The sequence below is a fragment of the Sminthopsis crassicaudata genome, chromosome 1, assembly GCF_048593235.1.
Source record: "Sminthopsis crassicaudata isolate SCR6 chromosome 1, ASM4859323v1, whole genome shotgun sequence".
Classification (NCBI taxonomy): Eukaryota; Metazoa; Chordata; class Mammalia; order Dasyuromorphia; family Dasyuridae; genus Sminthopsis; species Sminthopsis crassicaudata.
The window spans coordinates 731,868,511-731,892,050 of NC_133617.1; the positions used below are offsets into that span (position 1 = coordinate 731,868,511).

Here is a 23,540-nt window from a genome sequence, read left to right on the forward strand (position 1 = left end):
ATGTTGTGTATATATATGTTGTGTATATATATGTTGTGTATATATATGTTGTGTATATATATGTTGTGTATATATATATATATATATATATATATATATATATATATATATATATATATATACAAACATACATATATCTATATCTATCTAAATGAAACTATTACAAGAGTCTCCTAATTGAGTTCTTTTGCTTCCCCAATTTATCTTCTATATCACTTGGATCAATTCAAATAGAAACTGGGGCCACTAATCCATAATAAGAATCCCCGTGGGCAGCATATTCAGTTAGTTTTGAAGTATACTATTTTCTATTTTTATTGTATTTTATTTATATTGTTAAATATTCCCCAATTACAGTTAAATTTGGATCCGGTGGCACTCCAAAGTGTTGGGGGTGTTTGGCAGTTCTGTTCTACATACCTGCCAGATTACTCTTCCTATCCATTTGGCCATGGTGCTCCCCTGCTCAAGATTCCCCCTTAGCTCCTATTCTTCTGGTGCCTCTGGGGATAATGTGTAAACTCAGAAGCTTGGCCATTTAAAGCTGTTCACAATCTGGCTTCAGCCTGTCTTTTCAGCCAGTATCATGTTGCTCCCTATCATGCATCCGTGAATCAGCCACACTAGTTGTCTTGGCTTTTTCTTGAGCACCGTATTCTATCTCTGTGCCTCTGCAAAGTCCCTCTGCAAGTATTCTTTCTTCACCTCTTCCACTCAGAATGCCTAAATCCCTCCCAAGCCTCAGCTCTGGCTGCACATCCATGGGGAAATCCTTTCTTACTCTCATTCTCTCCTCAGTCTATCTTGTGCTCACCTTTCGGTTTTTGTGTTGTATTTAATCCCCCCAATACTGGAATGCTCCCTTCTTGAAGCTTGTAGTTATTTTTCATTTTATCTCTGCACCCTTTCCCCCCAATACTATAGTATTTTGCACACAGTAGGCACTTAATCAATGGTTATTGATTGAATGAAATATTTTATAGATACCTGTATACTTGTGGTGTCTACTATCTCTCCCTTCCCCAGTAGAGTATAAGCTGTCAGTCAAGAATTATTTCATTTTTCATTTCTCCTACTACTGTTCAGCGCATTATGAAGAGCATGATAAATGTTTAATAAATGTTTATTGTGGTTATATTTCATTTTTTGGAAGCACTGCCTTCATCAGACAACAGTAACAAGTAAAAAAGCCACGTTAATAACTAAATACTTAATTTCACAAGAGTTTTTACATTTTTCCTCTCTTGGGAGGAGGAAGAACATTGTAAGTACTTGGTTGATTAGACTGTGTAGAGATTTGGTCAGGATAAATCAGATTCAAAGAACCCCTTTTTCCATCACCAAAAATGTTTTAGGTCTGAATTATTCTGGCTAGCTAATGACAAGAGTCCAATAAACTAGATCACCATAGCTCTGCTCATCCCTTCCCATTTATTCTATACAGACATGATCTCTGGCTCCAAGCTGGAAACTGTAGCACCTCCTGGTGCCATTTAATAAGATATTAATTCAGAAAGAGTTTAATGTACCTTTTAGCTATAATGTGATTTATATTTCCTGAAAATGCTAGGTAGCCTGGGAGCAGCCATCTAGTCTCATCTATTTTCTGGAGTTCATCTCATAAAGTCCTGCATCAGAACACAAAGTGATGAGGATACTTGTGTCCAGAGCCTTCACTAGCATACAGTGAGAGGGCCAATCTCCTTTATGCTACACATAGCCAGAGCTTCAGTGAAGCTGAAGGGAAAATAGTTCTAGTCCTACCTCTGTTGTTTGTTCTGTGCTCTAGAAGAGGACCCTGATGTCAGAAAGTTGGTGCCATGACTTCCAAGTGAATTGAATTGAAGTGAAAGAAGGCTGGGCAAGGTCACCGGCCTCACTTATTCCTCTGAAGCCATCTTGGTTTGGTAGTAAGATATAGATTGGGAACCCTGGAGATGGTACCTCTCATCAGGCTAGCAAAAGAGGCTCCTAGTTTTAGAACTGGAAAAGACATTGGATGTTATATAATCTAACTTTCTGATTTTACAGCTGAGAGGGAGAGGGAGGGGAAGAGAGAGAGAGAGAGAGAGAGAGAGAGAGAGAGAGAGAGAGAGAGAGAGAGAGACCGAGAGAGACCGAGAGAGAGACAGAGATACACACACAGAAATAGAGATACAGACATAGAGACAGAGACACAGACAGAGACAGAGACACAGAGAGTCAGAGAGAGGAATAAGGACAGAGAGACAAAGAGACACAGAAACTGAGGGACACACACACACACAGATACAGAGGCACAGAGAGACAGAGAAACAGAAAGAGAAAGACAAAGAGACAGAGACAGATAGATAGACAAAGACAAAGAGACAGAGACAGAGAGACAAAGACAAAGGGACAGAGACAAATACAGTGACAGACAGAGAGACAAAAAGACACAGAGGAACAGAGGGAGAGAATTTAAAGTTAGGTCCTTAGATTCCAAATCTAACCTTCTTTCCTTATATTGCAGGAGAGACTTACTGAGTCCTTTTGAGAACCAGGATATGGTTGGTGCTAGAAGTTACCTTCAGATTTTCTTGAAGGGAAAAAGAAGTAACACTGTGGATACGAGAGAGGGATCTGACATGTAACAGCATCAGCTCCATAAGAAAGTTTACTTTTGTTTTTGACAACAGACCTGAACAGCTTTGTCAAATTTGCAATTGATCAAAAACAAGATGGTAGCACCTAGAATCACCACTTTTACTGCTTGGGTGTCTTCTAGTCATTCTACCATGACATTTCACTTGGTGATTTTTGACATCCAGATTTCTTGGAGCAGATCTGACATCAGGGTAATACTTAAGAATAAGATCATGAAATCTTCAAAACCCAGTTTATTCTCTGTTTGCTCTTCAAGCTCAGAAAGGATTTCTTTGTACTTGGGTTTGTTTTCTTGTCCCTGTGAAAATAGCAAGTCAAAAAAGAAGTCCTTAGAACACTGTTGACCTTCCATTTCTGTAGGTGTTCATAGATTTTCCATTTTTAAAAATTCTATCTGCTTGATTAGGGATCAGTACCTAGAAAACACTCATAAAGATCTGTATTTCTGGGTTCAAGAAATTTTTTTTTTTTACCTCTACTCCCAACCCAACCAAATAAGATTGCCAAGAATTCTGAAATATAATTGCCAAGAGAAAATATATGTGCTTTAGAAGACCTTCCTCATTCAATTTGTTCATAAATCAAATCGAAACACACAGTTCACATAAACAGAAAGATTGACAGTACAAATATGAATCACATTATTAATGGAGGGTTTCTTTGGATCAGACTACATTTCATATATAATCTTTTCTGCTACTACTGCAAACATTAAGGTCACTCCACTCAATGTCCTAGCTATTTGTGGTCCCATTTGTCATTGTTGTCTTAATCACCAAATGCTCACCCACATGCTAATTATCAAAAATAATCATCATAATGACTAAAAAACATATTTTGAAAGCCCCCAGAGGGAATATAGTTTCTGCACACAGGATAGAATCATGTTTCTTGATTCCAGTTAAGGATCAGGTCATTGTCGTTCTACTTTTCCCTTTCTTGAGTCAGGCTAAATTCTAGTCAAGCTGCTCCTTGGCTTATCCTTGTATAGTTTCCCATCTTATTAATAACAAATGATTTATGAAGATTCAGATACTCTTTTTTTTTTAAATCCTCATTTCAAGACTTCTATCTCTGAGGATTAAGTAACCCTCTTCTCTACCTAGACCTCATTCAGGTGGGGGCAGCCATTGTGTTCTTTGCAGCTGTGGGTGGGGATAGATTCTTTGAATAGCTTGCCCAAGGCTGGAGTAATTTAAGAAGTAAATGACATAATCAAAGTTTAGATTCATATTCACTTTAATTAATTGCTAACCAATCAGAATTAATTATGACTCTTTGGAATACCCAAGGCTCTTTGGGATTGGGTATATAAGTCATGAATCCACCACTGTGATTATATTTGCTCTAAGAGAGATATAGCCAAATGACCATTCTTTTATTTAAACACTGGCATTATTAATAAAATGATTAAATTACCCAGAAAGTATATCTCTTTAATCTTTTTAAACACTACACCCTCTTCAGCATCATTACCTCTTGGATTCCCTAGTGCCTTTCAAGATTCAATTCAGGTGATATCTTCTGCTCACAGGACATATTTCCAGACTCCTCAGTTATCTATATTTTCTTCTTGCAATTATAGTCTTATTTTGTATATGCTTTATTTTTTTTACTGATTTAGATTAAATAGACCTAGGGGCCTGGGTTTGTTTGTTTGTTTGTTTGTTTGTTTGTTTGTTTGTTTCTTTCTTTCTTTCTTTCTTTTTTTTTTTTTTAGATTTAGTGACAAGCACAGTTCTGTGTACTCAGTTGACAGTCAATAAATGCTTACTGCATGGATGGATGGAATTGACACTATTGTCTTTCTCTTCTAAGGCCATGGTTTCCCACAACAATATAGCCCTCTATGTATGATGTGGTTGCTTTTATATTTTGTTTACATGACTATGGACTTGACTTTAAAAGTACAGGAAACTTTGACAAAAAAGTACAAAACATTGCAGTAAAAAAAAATCCAGTCAGTTTCATCAAAAGCCCAAGTCACACTGGCTGTTTGACATGACATTTGGCTGAGTTTTTGATGGAATTGACAGTTGGTTGGGCATTGTTTGGAAATGTTGGGTTTCTCAAGCAATGAGCCAGTGGGGTGCCCTACTCACCTGTCTGTTCAGAGAAGCATATCTTTTACACTTCCCTCGGGACCTGTTTTGTGAAGTCTTATGGAGAATGGGTGAGGGAAAGCATATGGTGTGATGATAATTCGTGCTCTTTATAATTCTTGTGTTTATATTGGAATGTGAAGAGGATGATAGAATAGATGGCAGGAGAGGATGACTTACTAACTCCAGTCCAATCTCACTTTTATGTAAAGATGAGTGGTGGTGAGTTGAATTGCATTCTTAGGGCTATTTACTTCTGGGACTTAGTCCATAGAAGGAAGAAGTCCTTCCTTCTTGCTTGTAGGGGTCACTTATTTCAATCAACTAGGACATAATAAAATACCTTAGACATTTTCACCAATATGATCAAAGACATTCAGGAAAAGGGGGGTCCCATAGAGAAGCTTTTTTCAAAGTCTCCTTATGTGGAAGGCAAGACTGACATAACAGGTGCCACCATTAAGCTGGGGACTGTATATATTTGTGTATATGAAATAGAAATAGTTATATGCTTTTTTCTTTTTATCCCACACCAAAGGCTGAGTACCAACAAATCCAAAGAATCTTGGGATTGGAAGGGAACTCAGAAGACATCGATTTTAATATATATCTAGATGAACAACAACAACAACAAAAATTGCATCAAGAGGAAGAAAAAAACTGGGAAAGAAAACAAAATGCAAAACAGCAACAACAACAACAACAGAAAGAGTGAGAATGCTATGTTGTGGTCCACACTCAGTGCCCATAGTCTTCTCTCTGGGTGTAGATGGCTCTCTTCATCACTGAACAATTGGAATTGTTTTGAATAATTTCATTGTTGAAGAGAGCCACGTAGATCAGAATTGATCATCATATAAATCATATAATCTTGTTGTTGCCATGTATAATGATCTCCTGTTTCTGGTCATTTCACTTAGTATCAGTTCATGTAAGTCTCTCCAGTACTCTCTGAAATCATCATGCTGGTCGTCACTTACAGAACAATAATATTCCATAACATTCATATACCATAATTTATTCAGCAATTCTCCAACTGATGGAAATCCATTCTATTTCCAGTTTCTAGCCACTACGAAAAGTGCTGCCATAAACATTTTTGCACATGAGGGTCCCTTCCCCTCCTTTAAGATCTCTTTGGTATATAAGCCCAGTAGTAACACTGCTGGATCAAAGAATATGCACAGTTTGATAACTTTTTTTGCATAATTCCAAATTGCTCTCCAGAATGGCTGGATTTGTTCACAGTTTCACCAACAATGTATCAGTGCCCCAGTTTTCCCACATCCCCTCCAACATTCTTCATTATCTTTTCCTGATATTTTAGCCAATATTAAAGGTGTGTAATGATACTTTAGAGTTGCCTTAATTTGTGTTTTTCTAACTACCAATAGTTTCAGTTTCTTCATCTGAAAATTGTCTGTTCTTATCCTTTGACCATTTATCAATTGAAGAATTGCTTGAACTATTATAAAATTGAGCCAATTCAATATTTTAGAAATGAGAGCTTTATCAGAACCTTTAACTATAAAAATATATTCCCAGTTTATTGCTTCCCTTCTAATTTTTTTGTACAAACAAAATTAATGTACAAAAACTTTTTAACTTAATATAATCAAAATTATCTATTTTGTGATCAATAATGATCTCTAGTTCTTCATTGGTCACAAATTCCTTCCTCCTCCATAGGTCTATTCTTCTCATTTGTTTATAATATCATTCTTTACATCTAGATTATGAACCCATTTCGACCTTATCTTGGTATATGGTGTTAGGTGTGGGTCAATGCCTGGTTTCTGTCAAAGTAGTTTCCATTTTTCCCAGCAGTTTTTGACAAATAGTGAATTCTTATCCCCAACGTTGGGGCCTTTGGGTTTGTCAAATACTAGATTGCTATAGTAATTGACTATTTCGTTCTGTGAGCCTAACCTGTTTCACTGATCAACTTCTCTATTTCTTAGCCAATACCAAATGGTTTTGGTGACCGCTGCTTTATAATATAGTTTTAGAATAGGTACAGCTAGACCACCTTCATTTGTGTTTTTTTTTTTTTTGTTTTGTTTTGTTTTGTTTTTTTAATCAATTCCTTTGAAATTCTTGACATTTTGTTCTTCCAGATGAATTTTGTTGTTATATTTTCTAGGTCCGGAAAATAGTTTCTTGGGAGTTTGATTAGCATCACATTAAATAAATAGATTAGTTTAGGTAGTATTGTCATCTTTATTATATTTGCTTGCCCTGGCCAAGAATACTTGATATTTTTCCAATTGTTTAGATCTGACTTTGTGTGGAAAGTGTTTTGTAGCTTTGCTCATATAGTTCCTGACTTTCCCTTGGCAATTTATAACTAAGTAAGAATTCCCTTGGCTTCACTAATGAGTGGCCATCCACCTTTGTGTGAAGCTAATAACTAGGAACTCACTATTACCTGAAGCAATCCTATCATCGAACTACTGTAATGCTAAACTGGTTTGTCTCTCTGCAACTTATCCACATTATTCATAGAATCATAGGTTTCAAGATGGACCTCAGAGACCATTAGTTCAACCCCTTCATTTTACAGTTAAGGAAAAATAAATCTAAGAACTTGCCCAAGGTGATGCAGATAACATCAGAGGCAGGCTTTGAACCCACATCCTGCAGAGCCAGTGTTCCCTGAATCTACTCCTTTTTCTGTCTTATAGAGCCAAGCAGAATAAATCCATGTTCCACATGACAATCTGACAAATGGGTTAGGATAACAATCATGTCTCTCTTATTTTTGTTTCTCCAGAATAAACATCCCAAATTTCTTCCAGTGATTTTCCTATGGCATTATTTTTACTCACCATCCTGATTACTTTCCTAATTTAGGGGTTTTTAGTTTCTTGTGTTTTGTAGCTCTTTGCAGGGCTTCCTTCTCAGAGTAATGCTTTTTAAATATTTGAAGGAAATACTAAATTTCAGTTAGTGAAAATGAAGATAGGGATACATATATATATATATATACATACTATATATATATATATATGTTTACATATAAATATATATTTTTTCTCATCTAATTTCCTGGATCCTCAGTTTAAGAACTCTTATATGTCATTGTCCTTTCTAAACTGTGGTATTTTGGAACTAAAACAATGCTGAATATGGGGTTTGTCCAAGTTAGACTATTACTTTCTTTATTCAAACACCATCATCTACATGAAGCCTTTCTTAATTCTACCGACTGTTTCTGGCCTCATCATACTAATGTTGGATTGCATATGTGTTTGTGTGTGTACTCATACATGCACTCATGATAGAATGTAAATTCTCCGAGAGCAGGGTCTACTTTCTTTGTATCTACTGACTATTTGGTAAGTATTTTGTATGTATTTAATTATTTGTATGTTATATTTATTATTACAATATGAGCTCCTTCATGGCCAGAAAGGATTTTGTTCTGCTTGACTATGCATATTTGTAACAAGGGCTTTCTTTTGAGAATATTCGAGAGGGAAAATATATGTTTATTAATTGCAATACTAATAAGATATAATAAAATATGTGAGCTTCATGGAAGGGCAATGGGGTTTTTTGGAACCTATTAATACAGTTGCTTGTTATGGAAACAACTTTGTAAATGCTTATTGACTTATTGACTAATTAATTGGCAAGGAGCTTAATAAATAATCAATTAATTATCCTGAATTCTATTTGTTGCATAATATATCCTGAGATCCCCAATCATGTCATATAATTGATGTATTTAGAGGTTGTACTACTACTGCCCAATCCTTACTCACCATGACCTGCTCTCTATTCATCCTTTTTTTTTTTATCCTGAACTTGGACAATTGATTTTTTTTAATTCAAGGGTAAGACTTTTAAATGAATTTTAATTAATTTAATTAAATTAATTTTATTGTCCTGGAGTCTGCTAATAATGTTCACCTTGATTCTCAATAGTTCCTATTTAAATTTCTTGACCATCCCAATCTGTAATCTTGGATCTTTAAAGATGGTGCTTGATACTTATAAGACAACTCATCTATCTACCTTCTATTATATTCTCTTGTTTTTAATAAATTACTGAGATTTGATAGAATATCACATAAGTGGCTTGCTGTGACTCACTGGAAACAGACACCCACCAGCCCTAGAATTAAATAAAAATTTTAAAGGGCAAATATTAAAGGACACATCCTCTAAGGAAAACCACCCAAAGATAGCATTTTCTGTCTACTGGTGGAAAGTTTTCCCAAAAGTAGTTATTCTTTTTACCATCTTGTCATACACAGGGTTTTTGTGAGGCAAAAAAGCAAATCTTGATTTAAGATAGAAAATGTCCTTCTTGAAAAATGATATTTTTAGCTTGGATACTGCCTGTATTCTTTAATCTCCTTACCTGGATGAAATTCATAAACTGGTTCTTCAGTAAGTTTTTGGCAACAGATTTACTGAGTTTACCATCTGGGTCAGAAAAGTTATTATAAATCAGAGCTGCAGTAGCAAAGGCTTTCTCCAGGTCTGAGGCTTTCACCAGAGCTATAAAAAAGATTACATACAAAGCTGTGTTACATGATGGAAAACGAGATCTAGAAACATAAGAACTATCCTTTCTTTCTTTTTTTGAGCTTGCTTCTTTGATTTTTTCCATATTACATGTACATTTTAAAATAATCCTCTAAAAATTGAGTTTCAAATTCTCTGCCTACCTTCTTCTCCCTTTCTTGAGAAGGCAAGCAATTTAAACTAGATTATACATCTATAGTCATGTAAAACATATTTCCATATTAGCCATCTTACAAAAGAAAACACAGATGAAAAAAAAACCTAGAAAAAAAGTATGCTTTGATCCTCATTTAGGCTCCACATCAATTCTTTCTGTGGAGGTGGATAGCATTTCTTATCATACGTTCTTCAGAATTGTCTTGGATCATTGTAATGCTGAAAAAAAAAGCTAAGTGATTCATAATTAATCATCATACAATATTGTTACTGTGTATAGTGTTCTGCTGGTTCTACTCATTTAATTTGGCATCACTTTATATAAGTCTTCCCAGGTTTTTCTGAAGTCATCCTGCTTGTTATTTCTTATGGAACAACAGCATTTCTTCACAATCGTGTGCCTCAACTTGTTCAGTCATTTATCAATTGATTAGCGTCCCCTCAATTTCTAATGTTTTGCCCCACAAAAAAGAACTGTTATAAGTAGTCATTTTCCTTTTCCTTAAATCTCTTTGGGATGGAGATCTAATAGTAATATTTCTTGGTTAAAGGCTACAGTTTTATAGCCCTTTGGGCATGTTTCCAAATTGTTATCCAGAATGGTTGGATCTGTCCACAACTTCACCAAGAGTGCATTAGTATTCCAATTTTTTAATTTGGCGTTTAATTGAGGATTTTTATTGTTGTTTTTCTAATTTTTAAAAATTGTATGCCCAATTCATTGATCTGTTTTTTTCCCTTTCTTTACTGATGGAAACATTTAGAAATACAAAATTTCCCTTGAGTACTTCTTTGACTGCACCCCATAATTTTGGTATATTTTTTCATTATTGTCATTGTCTTTAATTTAACTATTGCTTGTTTCTATAATTTGTCCTTTGATCCACTTATTCTTTAGAATCAGGTTATTTAGTTTCCTAATAATTTTTAAACTATTATTATTTATTTTTTATTGAACTTTAATTGTATTATGATGTAAAATGAATGCATTTAATAATTCTGCTTTTCTGCATTGGGTTGTGAGTTTTTTATGCCCTACTATATCATCAGTTTTTGTAATGGTGGTATGTATAACTGAGGAAAAGATATTTTCTATTTCTTTTCTATTCCCATTCAATTTTCTCCAGATGTTTATCTAATTTTCTAAAACTTTATTCATTTCCTTAACTTTTTTGGTTTATTTTATGATTAGATTTATCTAATTTTGAGAGGAATATATTAAGATTCCCTACTAATAGTTTTATTTTTTTTCTATATCTCATATAATTTTTTCTTTAAGAATTTGTATAGTATGATAATTGTGGGAATATGCATAGAAGAAACATATATTGCATTGCATGCTGTGTAGGGGAAGAGATAGGGGAAGAGAGGAGAAAAAAATTGAAACAAGCTTTTTACAAGGGTGAAGTTGAAAGCTATTTTTGCATATATTTTAAAAATAAAAAGCTGTTATTAAAAAAGTATTTGGATGCTATACCATTTAGCTCATATGTGTTTAGTGTTGATATCATTTCATTGTCTATATTATCTTTTGGCAAAATGTAGTTTCCCTGCTTATCCCTTTTAATTAGGGCTATTTTAATTTTTGCTTTATCTGTGATTATGATTGCTATCCCTTTTTTTCTTCAGCTGAAAATCAATACATTCTGCCCCAGTTCCTTACCTTTATTTCATATGAGTCTGTCTGCTTCAAATGTGTTTCTTATAAACAACTTATTGTAGGATTCTGGTTTTTAAATCCACTTTGCTATCCACTTTCATTTTATGGGTGAATTATTCCCATTCCAATCCACAGTTATGCTTTTAATTGTATATTTTTCTCTATCTTCCTCCCTTGCCTTGTTTATCCTTCTCTCTTTTTTTACCCTGTCCCTTCTCAAAAGTCTATTTTGTTTCTGACCACTACTTCCCCTATTCTGATTTCCCTTCTATTATCTATTCCATTTCTCTTATTCCTTTCCCCTCTTATTATTTCCCTCCTGGGTAAATGAGATTTTTATACCCAGCTGAGTGTATATTTTATTCCATTTTTAAATCCAATTACAATGAGATTAACATTTCAACATTGCCCACAACTCACAAATCTAACACCTGTAAAAGCTCTTCCTTTTCACCTCTTTTTAAATTTTATTTAGAATTTTTTTTCCACAGTATATATGCATATTTTTAATAATATTATCCCTTGTATTCATTTTTCCAAATTATCCCCCCTCTCTCTACTCCTTCCCCTAGATGACAGGCAATCCCATACATTTTACATATGTTACAATATAACATAGATACAATATATGTGTGTAAATACCATTTTCTTGTTGCACATTAAGTATTGGATTCCGAAGGTATAAATAACCTGGGTAGATAGACAGTAGTGCTAACAATTTACATTCACTTCCCAGTGTTCCTTCTCTGGATATAGTTATTTCTGCCCATTATTGATCAGCTGGAAGTGAGTTGGATCTTCTTTATGTTGAAGATATCAACTTCCATCAGAATACATCTTCATACAACATTGAAGCCTTTTCACCTCTTTTTGTGATGTAAATAAGAATTTTTTTTTCCCTAAAGGAGTAGGGGAGGAGATGAGGATGTAGTGAGGGATATGGTTTTGTGAGAAATAGCATTTGCTGGACTGATCCTTCATTAGTCCTTTGTGCTCACTTACTGAGTACAAGTGGGGAATAATGATGGGAATATTTTACTGACTCCTTCCATACAAATTTGTACTCTGTGAATGGCTGATGGGAAAGCAGCAACATCAATTAATTAATCAATCAGCATTTATTAAAAGCTACTATATGGCAGATGCTAGGATAGAATGAATGAAACAATTCTTGTTCTTAAGTTGCTAATATTCTATCAGGGGAGATAATAAGGACATATATATCTACAATTAGTATAAAGATAATAGCTACAATAGGATTTCAGTTTCTTGAAATTAGGGACCATCTTATTTTTCTATTTGTATCCTCAATATTTAGCACTGTTTTTTGCATACAATAAATTCTTAATAAATGCTCTTTTACTTTATTTATACAAGGTTGTTGAGGAAGGAGAATGAAAATGATAAAATCTAGTGACATCAAGTTTCCAACTTAGTCCTCTTGCCCTAAATCCTGATCATTGTACTAAGCTATCTCTCTTTCTTTCTACACTAGAATTCTTGTAATGTCATGCATGGCATATTATGGTGGTGGTGAATGGAACACATGATAGGGAGAGACTGATGGTAGCTGGGATTTGGAAGTTACATCTTTGGAATGTCTGGCTTCTGGCCTTTGGCCATCATGGGCTACTCATGGTCATCTGTGCTAGCTCAGGGTCATCTTAGGCTGAACTGAAATCAGGCTATGAAAAACAGATACCCACTAGAATTAGAGCCAATCTTGTAGTATCACTTTCTAGTCCAAAATCTATGATCCTCTATGTGACCTTATACAAGTCATCTCTCTAAGCCTTTTTCCTCATTCATAAAGACTTGGTGGTCTCCAAAGTTCCTTCAACTCTAACTTTATGATCCTACTTGTGAACTAGTATAAGCCCCATCATCTTATCTATGAAGATGGTCTCCATGCTCCTGTCTTGATCTAAACCTCTGATCCTTCTTTCCCATTCCTTTAGCAGAGAGCCCAGTGTTAAGTATACTTGGTACTGCTATCTCACCTTGACCTTCAATGGATGGACATGTGTTTTGAAACCATTGTTTAATTACTCCCACAGATACTGTCTCATCAGCTGGTCTAGACTACTCACCTTTAACCCTATTTCCTGTCTTTTTATTCTCTTTCTGTGCTCTGCCACAAATTCCTATGACCCTATTGCTAATGGATCATCTGCTTTCCCTTGACTGTTCCCAATACACTTATTTTGGGTATGATGCTCATGTTATAATAAATGATCTTTCTTTTTTTCAGCTAAAATGCATTGGGCTTGACAGGTGTATTTCTGAAAGTATTAAACCTTGTATTTCTGAATGTATTAATTAAGAAATATACTTGTCAATGCCTTCCAAAGAGAAAGAATTTGTCTTTTCATGTGTTAAAATTTTAAATTTTAGTATGTATAGAATGTCTGCAGTCCCGAGTCTGCCTGGTTGAGACATGAACCATGCTTTATAAATAGATCAGCCTTTAAGAAGCAGACTGCTTCAGGAAAAAAAAATCACTTCTTTGAGATAAACATGCTCTCTCTAATTGGCCTAGCAAGCCGCTTGTTTTGACCTGTTTTTGGTACTGAGAAACTTGGTTGCTTTCATACCACTTGCAATGAATAATTAGGCAATGATCTAAGACCTGAACATGTTAGAACCTGAAAAAGACATTAATGATCATAGAGTTGGAACCCTTCATTTACAAATAAGGAAGATGAGAATTGGAGAGACTCATGGATATAAGATCATGAACTTCTAACTAGAAGAGGCCTTAAAATTAGCTTGTCCAGTCCTCTCCTTTTGCAGAAGAGAACTCTGAGCCCTCCAGAGATTAAGCGATTTGATGATAGTCATCAGATTGTAGATTTAGAGCCAGAAGGAGCCTAGAGACCTAGTTCCAACCCTGAGTTCTATAAATGAAGAATTAGCCCTGGGGAAACTGAGGGACTTGTCCAAGATTATTTCAGTTTTCCAAATCTGTGATCTCATCAGCTTGAGTTCTTTCTCAGATGGTATAGAATATAACTCACTCATGCCTGACTGTCATAGGTCAATAAGTCAGTCAACAAGTACTTATTAAATATCTATTTTTCTAGGCAATGAAAACAAAGAAAGGCAAAAGATAGTTCCTGTCTTTGAGGAATTTCCGGGTTTTTTTTAATGGGGGAGACAACATGCAAACGGTTTCATAGAAACAAAGTGGAGATATCTACCTAAGGGAAGGCACTGGCATTAAAAAAGCCTGAGGACAAATTTCTCATAGAAGGCAGGTGGCTGTTGTTTGTGTTTTCCCTTAAAGTCCACATAGTAGGGCTAATCATCACATTCAGGAACTTCTTTCATTTCTTTGGACATTTCAAAGACACCAATGGAGCACACAGCTGTTCATTGATTGGGTAATTTTTAGTGAAGAAATCAACAAACATCTATTAAGCACCTACTATATGGCAGGAACATTACTAAGGGCTGAGGGTGCAAGATTAAGGAACAAAACAATTACCATTCCCAAGAAACTTATATTCAATTGGGGAAGACAACATGTACATGTATAAGCATATATAAAATTTAGACACAATAAATATGAGATGACTTAGGGAGAGAGAGAGCAGTAGGAGATGGGAGGGGAATCAACTTGAATTTGAGTTCATCTTGGAGACAGTGAGAAATAGAGAAATACCAAGAAGAGGGGAAGGTAAAGGAGATAAAGATTTCTGTAGCATACTATGTGTCAAGCAGGGAGCTAAGTGCTTTACAAATATTGTCTCATTTGCTTCCCATGTGAGGTAGATGCTGTTGTTATCTTTATTTTAAACTGAGGCAAACAGAGACTGACTTCGTGTTTTCCTTACTTTACAGTTGAGTAAACTGAGGCAAACAGAGACTAAGTGGCTTACTTAGGATCACACAGCTGGTAAGTGATGCTCTATCTACTCAGTTTTTCCTAATTCCAGGACCAATGCTCTATCATTTACATCACTTACTTGTCTTCAGAGGTCAGGAAAGAATGTATTTTGGGAATGAGACAATACAGAAGCATGAGAAATAGAGTGTCATGTGATGATCAGCAAGGTCAGTTTGTTTGAATTATAGAGACTTAATTGAGGTTTCAGAGCTAGTAAATAGAAGTATTAAAAAGTCAAACGCAGAGATTTTGATTCATGATCTGGTGTTTTCTCAATACACCAACTATTCAATCATGTATGGACTTTTTGACTTCTTTAGATGAGGGAGAAATAATAACTAGAAAGCTGGAAAGTGTGCTTGGACTCTATCCTTGGGATTGTCAATTGTTTTGAAGGAGCTACTTCTACAGAGAGTCTCTAAATAATGACTGAACAAGCTTTGCTGTTGTTCAATTGTGTCTGATTCTTCATGAATCCATAAGGGGTTTTCTTGGCAAAGATGCTGGAGTTATTTGTTATTTCTCCAGGGAATTAAGGTGGACAGAGATTAAGTGACTTGCCCAGAGTCTGAGCATGGAGTAGAATTCGTCTTTCTGATTCCAATCATGTTTTCTATCCACTAAGTCAACTGAAAAAGCTAATGGTATACATATATAAGGATGTGAAAATGTGATTTGTCCAATCCTTTAAAGATATTTGAGTATTATTGGATGCTAAGGGTCGGGAGTTTCTGATCTGATTGCCGTTGCTTTCCAAGGTCCTGAAGGAGCACTTCCTGAATTGTTGTTTGCTTTCTGAATTTGAATTATGGCTTCAGTAAACTCAACAGATTTCCTTTTAGTTCATGACTCCTGTTGCAAACAGAATTAACAAATGTACTGTGAAATAAGTCAAAGAAAAAATTGTATTGTTGTTATTCAGGAGGCACCTGACATTTTGGAAATGGTTGTTTCTAGAGCGGTCCTCAGAGGAGGCTGCAATGGAGAAGCATTTCTCAAATATACCAATGGACTTGAGAGTCAGCAGTGGTTAGAATGCTGAACTTTTGGTCAAGAAAATCTGCATTCTTTGATACTTGACATTATCTGTGGGACATTGGGTAAATCACTTAGGCTCTGTGGGACCCATCTGTGAAATAGAAATATAGAAATGATGAGACTTATAGGACTACTGAGAGGTTCAGATGAAAGTTTTTTTTGGAAAACTTTATGGTTTGTACTCATCAACTATTAATATGAAAAGGTTGGACAAGGGGACCTTTTTTTTTCAACAGCTTGAAGTCAAGGGGTGTTCTTGTCTCTTTTTGTATTCCTAGCACATAGCCCAGCATCTGTCACATAGTCCACAGTTAGTCAATCCTTATTGATGATTGATTTTATGATTCTGACATAGGTGTCTAACTGGGCAATGCAACTATTCTCAAGTGGTTTCTCTGGGTTTATTTTGGTGCTCCATGAGCTTGTCAATTTAAAAATTCTTCTCTGCCCACTACACCCCCTCAATGGATACTGGTCTTCCACTCTGAAAGTGAATAAGAGAAAGGAGAAAAATCCACAGAAGGATAAAGGAGACAGTGGAAGACAATAGAAATTTGACTCACTCAGTCATAAACTCTCAACCATGATTTCCATTCCATGAAATGATATTTTAAAAAATCACTTAACACAATGCCTGCCACATTGTAGGTGCTAACTGCTTATTTCTCTCCCCATTCATTCTATTCCATTCCATTGTCTAAATACTGGGTTCTGTGTTGGGTGTATGGGATCTATGAAGATAAAAATGAAACTATCCCTGTGTTCAGGGAATTCATATTCTCTTGGGGCTGGGGAAGAAGATGATCCTAAAATCTATCCATAGAAATTCTTTTGTTCTAAATTTTCAGATGATTCAAAGATTCTGTTTTTTCCCCAGCCCCTTGGCATTAGATGCTGAATTCCCAGTGCCATATGAGGAGGTAAAAGAACCTGTGAAGGACACAGGAAATTGGGAACAGAACAGCAATTGCAAAATGCTGAGATGTTTTCCCTTCTTAGTTGCTGGAAACTTGGGCTTAGAGGGATTAGCTTGAAAAGAACTTCCTTTGACTCCAAATTTCCTGCCCCCTTGTTACTCAGCTCCTCATGGGCTTAGAGCCTGTGCTTGATGAGGAGAATTCTGGCAAAAATCTCATGAAATAGACTAACTACTGATTCATGTATTAAAATATCCATTAAGTGTCAGAGATTGCATGGCATAGTAGGCTGGAATTAGAATAAAGGAAGATCCAGGTGCAATGTCTAGCAAGTCATTTGATCCCTCAGTGCCCTGGGAAACTCTTAAAATCTACAAATTTAAATTTATAAAAAGGAGTTTCCATATTGAAAGTTTCCTTTAGGGGTAGCTAGGTGGTGCAGTGGATAGAGCACCAGCCCTGAATTCAGGAGGACTGGAGTTCAAATCAGACACTTAACACTTCCTAGCTATGTGACCCTGGGCAAGTCACTTAACCCTAGCCTCAGGAAAAAAAAAAGAAAGTTTCCTTTAATTAACGAAATCATAGACATGAGCCAAAAAAGGTACAGTGCTTGGCATACAGTGGGCATCTAATAAATGCTTGTTGATTTTCTAATTTATTGCTACATGTGATGCAAACATGGACACAATAGGATCCTGAACTTATATGATGAGATAGTTGCATCTATAATCATTTTAGGGCTGAGAAGTAGACCCATGATTCCATTGATCCAGGGAACTCCTGGGTGAGAAAATTCCTTTTACAAATGCAGATTGGCACCTCTTCTGCCCTTCTAGTCGTGGAGGTTAACCAAGAGCATGAGAAAATTAGTTACTTGCCCAGAATCATACAACCAATATGTGTCAGGAATGGGATTTGACCCCCAAATCAGAAAGGAAGAAAACAAGCATTAATTAAGGACCTACTGTGTGCCAGTAGTACTTTATAAATATTATTCCATTTGATTGTTGGGAAGTAGGCTTTCTTATCCCAGCTGAGAAACTGAGGCACACAGAGGTGTCATAAAATGAATAAATATCTGAGGCAGCATTTGAACTTGGGTCTTCTGACTCCAGCTCCTGCATGTTATTCAGGATACCTCCTAATTGCCTCAGGTTATAAAGTGTACAAGAGAGGTAAGACTCAAGGGCTTGACAAGCTGTTCAAAGAGAGCTGGAGGTCACTTTTACTCAGGAATTAAGGAAGATTTCAGAGAAGTGTCTTGGATGAAGGGAAGATTGATAACAGACAATGTGATAATAATAATAAGACAATGTGAGTGCTATTCCCAACAAGAGAGGCAGCAAACCCAAAGGTTTGCTCATCCTTAAAAATAAATCCCACAACCCAAACAACGCCTAGGACTTTATTATGGATTCTAATCTGAAGCTGAGAGTTGGATTTTTATAAGGGGAAAGTTTGAGGCAAGTGGTATGTTACAGCATAAAGAGCATTAGCTCGAGTGTCATGAGACCTGAGTTCAAATACTGCTTTTGGGAAAGTCACCGAATCTCCCTGGGTCTCTCTTTCATTTTTTTTTTTTTTGTAATAGAAGGAGGTTAGACTACATGACCACAAATATCCCTTCCAATTATGTTTAAGAGTTTAAAAGAAAATCTTGAATCTAATTAATTTTTGCTGATCAGATGGAATGTGAAGAAAACACTCAGTAAATTCTTGATCATCCCCACTGACCCATTAGAAGAACTTATGTACCCATTCCTTGAATAGACATGTTGGGGACCACAATATCACCTTATAGAAATTTTACCTGTAAAACTGCCATTTTTGAGGTTTGATTTGAGATCTTCTTGCTCCATGTGGTAGAGATATTTGAATTGATTGTAAGGAGTCATGGAATTATAGGGAATGCTAGAACTGAACAGGACCTTAAAAGTCTTTGAATTCAACCTGAGGAAACTGAGCCCCAGTGACTTGCTGAGACCACACAGCTAATTATTGTCAGAACCAGGCCTAGATATGGGGCTCTGGCCTCCAGTTCCAGGCTGATTGGTCCCAGATACTTGGGCCCCACAGGGGCACCCACATGCAATACTCTTATTCCTGGCAGCAATCTCTTTTAAGCTAGAGAGGATGTTTTATTAATCACACCTGTTTTGATCTCTCAGCATCTTACCTTTCAAAGAAGACAGTTGTTTGGATATAGGAATGCTGTCAATGAAAACGAAAGCAACATTAGGATTCAAGGAGGTTCAATTGGAGGATTGCCATGAAAAACAAACAAAAAAAAACTCAATAAGTTTCTATTTTCTTTCTATAACATGACCATGGATGAATTAATTTTTTAAAAAATATTTTGCAAAAAAGCCATAAAGCAAATCACAAGCAGCTCCCAGCTCCCATATTTGAAGTCTGTATTAAAGATAGTTCCCAAAAGGATATAAAAGCAAAATTATTCCCTTCTCTCTCACTGTGAAATCAATGGACATTTTTATATATTTGAATATTCTGCAATAATTTCCCCTTGTCATGGGTCAGCTGAGATGGCTTGTTTATCTTACAGTAGATTTTTTTTTTCTGGAAAATCATTCTCAAAATGTTTCAGCCTCCAATATTTCCCAAGAGGTGAGTTACATTAACTTGGGTTAATCAGCTCATTCTCAGTTAATGGAGAGAGAAGGTTTGTTTTTTAAAATTCTTTTTGAGGTCAAAGCTGCAAGATGGTCCTTCTGCTCTTTCAGTTCAATTTAAAAGTGGATTACTCTGGTTAAAAGGCTCCAAGCTTGCACTTTGCTTTGGCATTGTTAACTTTTGGTTTTGGAGCAGCAGGTCAGAATGAAAATGGAAGTCAAGGGGGACCACTGACCTTTTCAGCATCGTTGGAGGCAGGGAGGCTGCTGTAGGGGATGCCGAAGGATGGGCTTTCCCTCCGGAGCGGGACTTTTGATCCTTGGTGCTTATAGTACAGCCACACATTCTCCAATGTCTTGTTGTTCCTGATCATCCCTAGGCAACAGCAACCAAGGGAAGCTGACACCAGTGTGTGTTCTATGGATACCTTGGAAGAATAGAGGACTAGGTAATGAGCAGACAGCTCCTGAGAATGAAACATTCAAGCAATCTATATAAACTCATAACCCACCAAAACATGCAATAGAATGGGGGCAGTGTTGGAGAGATGAGTCTGACAATATAATTGCAAATTATAAATGCATAACCGGAGAGGCAGCATGAGGTAATGAATGGAAAGTTGGCCTTGGGGTGAGGAAGAACTGGGTTGGAGTTCTCTGATAGTATCCAGAAATGTCCTGGAGCTGATCGACCAATGGGATAAAGCCAATTAATTGTCAAATTTTCAGTGTGAATATATTTCAGAAACTGGTAAACTTTACAAATCAGGGCTTGGTTCATTATTTTGTTGATTGTCTAGAGTTAAGAAAGTGATGGAAAATGTTAATGATGATTAAGTTTAAAAGTGTGTAAGGTATAGATCCTTTCCTCCTTGCTGGTATACTCCTGTATTATGACTCTACTATGTTAGATAACTTCTCATGGCCCAAATAACTCATTATATACCAAAATTTCAGAGATATTGCTGCCATCAAGAAAAGAAATTTTCTCATATTAATGAAATCAGAGCTCTGGGCTGATCCCATTTGTCCACCATGATGTTGTCAGCTAATGAGCAGCTTGGGGTTCACGAAAGCTCTGCAGTTGCCCAACTGTGATCCAGTCCCAATTCTCCTATTTCATTCTATGTGCAGCTACTTGTGCAACTGCAATTTATGTTCAAGACATGTTTTGGCTCTTCCCAGGATGCTCTCTCTCCCATCCCTGTACTTTTGCCCAAGCTATCCCTCATGTCTAGAACACCTTTTCTCCTCGTCTTTCAGGGACAGGGCATCGGTGTTTATGTTATGTTTACTGGGCCAGGGGCCGTAGCGTGCTGTTGTCTCCAGAAGCTGCCGATCGCTCTCTGGGAGGAAATCTGCTGTGTCAACTCAAATCTCTAGGACAGATTCTTCTTCCTGTAGAGAACCGTTGTCTCCAGACAGTTGCCGTTAACTCTCGTCCAGAGAAGTGATTTCCCTTCCTGCAGAGAGCTGCGTCAAGTCTGGTGTAGAGCAGAGACTCTCTATCTCTGGAGTGCTGCCCTCTTTATCCTCCCAGAGAATGGGTGTGGGATAATGCAAGGGCTTCTGGGAAGAATTACTTCAACCAATGAGCTTGCTCCTCCTAAGCATGCAAGCTCTTCCCCAGGAAAGGCCGGAACTAGAGAATTGTCCAGTACTGATTTAGCATTTAGTAAGAACCTAATATCTCATTATCTCATTAGCACTTAGTAAGAACCTAACAAGGGGCTATTGGCAATAGTATATCATTTGATCCTCAAAACAGTCCTGAGAGCTATTATCATTCCCATTTTACAGTTGAGGAAACTATAGCAGTTTTAGGTAAGATGACTCACTCAGTGTCCCAGACATAGTTAAGTGTCTGAAGCTAGAATTAAATTTTAGTATTCCTGAAGTTAGAGCCAGCATTCCATCACTGGATATGTCTCTGGCTGCCTCCTGATGGCAGGAAAAAGTTCAGACAAATAGAGCAGCTCCCAAATGAGCTGAGCTTGGTTGCAGGGATGGTGGTTTGCACTCCTTGAAGATCCTCAAATAGAGACTGGATGATCACTTGTTAAATTTATTTTATGCAAAAGACTTTTAAAACTTTTTCCACTCATGTCCCCTTTTTGTTCAAGAAATTTTACATCACCCATATATATAAGTATATGAAAATAGACATACAAACATTGACTGATAAGAAAAATTCAGTTTTGAGACCTTCTATGGGGTTGCAAACCAGAGTTTAAGAAATTGTGGCTTTAGAGTGGGGATTGGAAAATCCCCTCAGCCTCAGAGATCTCTTCCAAGTCTACAATTCTATCATTCTGTGCATCAGATAGAATTGGATTGAAATCTTGTCTCTAGGAAACTTACTAGTTATGTGAAAACTGGCAAAATTATCTATGATAATCTACGATTATCTACACTTGCTTCAATCTTATATCAAGCACTTTGCAAACCTTTAAATGTTATGTAAATGTGAGCTGATAAACTTCTGGTTGGCAGAATTCATCACAGGTACAATGTGGGTGTTTTTACCCTGAATGAGCCCCCTATTTTCTGGCCCTTGGAGTAAGAATAGGTGGGCACGTGCTAATAATAACTCCCATTTCCATAGCAGTGTACATTACAACATGCTTTACATACATTATCACATGCTCTGGGTGGGAGGTGAGGAGGCTCTGTACGGATGCCCAGGATGTCCTCCCGCTCCATTCCAGTGGCCAGTTCCTCCTACACATGGGCAGGGAAATAGATTCAGTTTGCCTTTTGGGAAGTAGACTTTGCAATATTGCATTTGCATATTTTATGCAAGAGTTCTATATCATTTTTTAATGAGCCAGCTGTTTTGAATTTGTTGTCCTGAAGCCATTGGGTATCATGATCAGTGGGAGAGGTTTGAGTGACTAGAATCCAAATCCCAGGCCCAACCTTTGGTTAAAGGACACGGCTCCCTAACCTAGCCAAACTGGGCCTCTATGGCTCAGGACATACAGAGATCATCAACAGATGGCCAGGGGAATTGACCTTCCTTCCTGATCTTGGGATAGCTCAGTTCCTCAAAGTTGAGGAATAAGCATATTTACCTATTTTTATTCTCCTTGTATTTTAATTATTTCAAAGAATAGGTCAGGAAGGAGCTCTTAATTTTCCACTTGAGAATTATTCAGACCTTTCTGAACTTATTTTTAGGAGTTTTAGTAGTTTTAGACAATCAAAAGTACCCTTTTGGGTCATGGGAAGGTCTCACTTATGAATAAAGTATGCAGTGTAATTGCAGTGGTACAGACCTATATATATATATATACGTGTGTGTGTGATTAATGTTCATTATCCTATCATTTAACATTGCAAAATAAACAAGAATCATTGTAATTTTTAGTAATCAGAGATGACTGCCTTAATGGAGATCACACTAGAAATAGAACTGGGTTCAAATCTTACCTCTGACACTTTATAGCTTGATGAAGTCACAACTTCTCTGAACCTTAGTTTCCTTTTTTTGTAAAATATAGATAATAAGGGTGCCCTCTAACTTCACACATCTCTCATAAGGTTATCATAAGAATCAAAGAGAGGATGAATCTTTTGCAATCATCTTTAATGACAGTTGTTCATTCTTTGTTTTTGAAGAAGTTCAATATGGCGTGATGTCTTGACTTCTGTATGAATTGGATTTAAGTAAGGCAGAGTTACACTAAGTTGTCAACCCCATTCTTTCTTCCAGGGTCATCAAAGAGCAGGGACAAGACAAAATTTGAAAGAATGGTGATGGCTCAGAATGTAGCAGATAACCTTGGTTTCTTTAGTGTCTGAGCAAACTCTATGTGCTGATTAATACATATTTGCATTTTTATTGATTGATTGGTTAGTGCAAATAATGAATCTTTTAATGTATAGGTATGCTTTTAAATTTATAGTATTTGAAATTACAAATAGGCAGATTAATTATAATCTAATGGAAAAGGACAGTAGGAATTCAAATAATCCCACCAT

General features: G+C 36.4%; 1 protein-coding gene across 1 annotated transcript; it reads right to left on the reverse strand.

The window, feature by feature from the left end:
- Positions 1 to 1,109: 1,109 nt before the first annotated feature.
- On the reverse strand, positions 1,110 to 19,927 carry SNTN (sentan, cilia apical structure protein). The gene is made up of 4 exons (XM_074284205.1): positions 19,793 to 19,927; positions 19,103 to 19,137; positions 9,097 to 9,236; positions 1,110 to 2,923 (listed from the first exon to the last, which is right to left on the reverse strand). Exons 1-4 carry the CDS (start codon positions 19,900 to 19,902, stop codon positions 2,765 to 2,767), a joined length of 444 nt encoding a protein of 147 aa, XP_074140306.1. The 5' UTR covers positions 19,903 to 19,927; the 3' UTR covers positions 1,110 to 2,764.
- Positions 19,928 to 23,540: the final 3,613 nt, after the last annotated feature.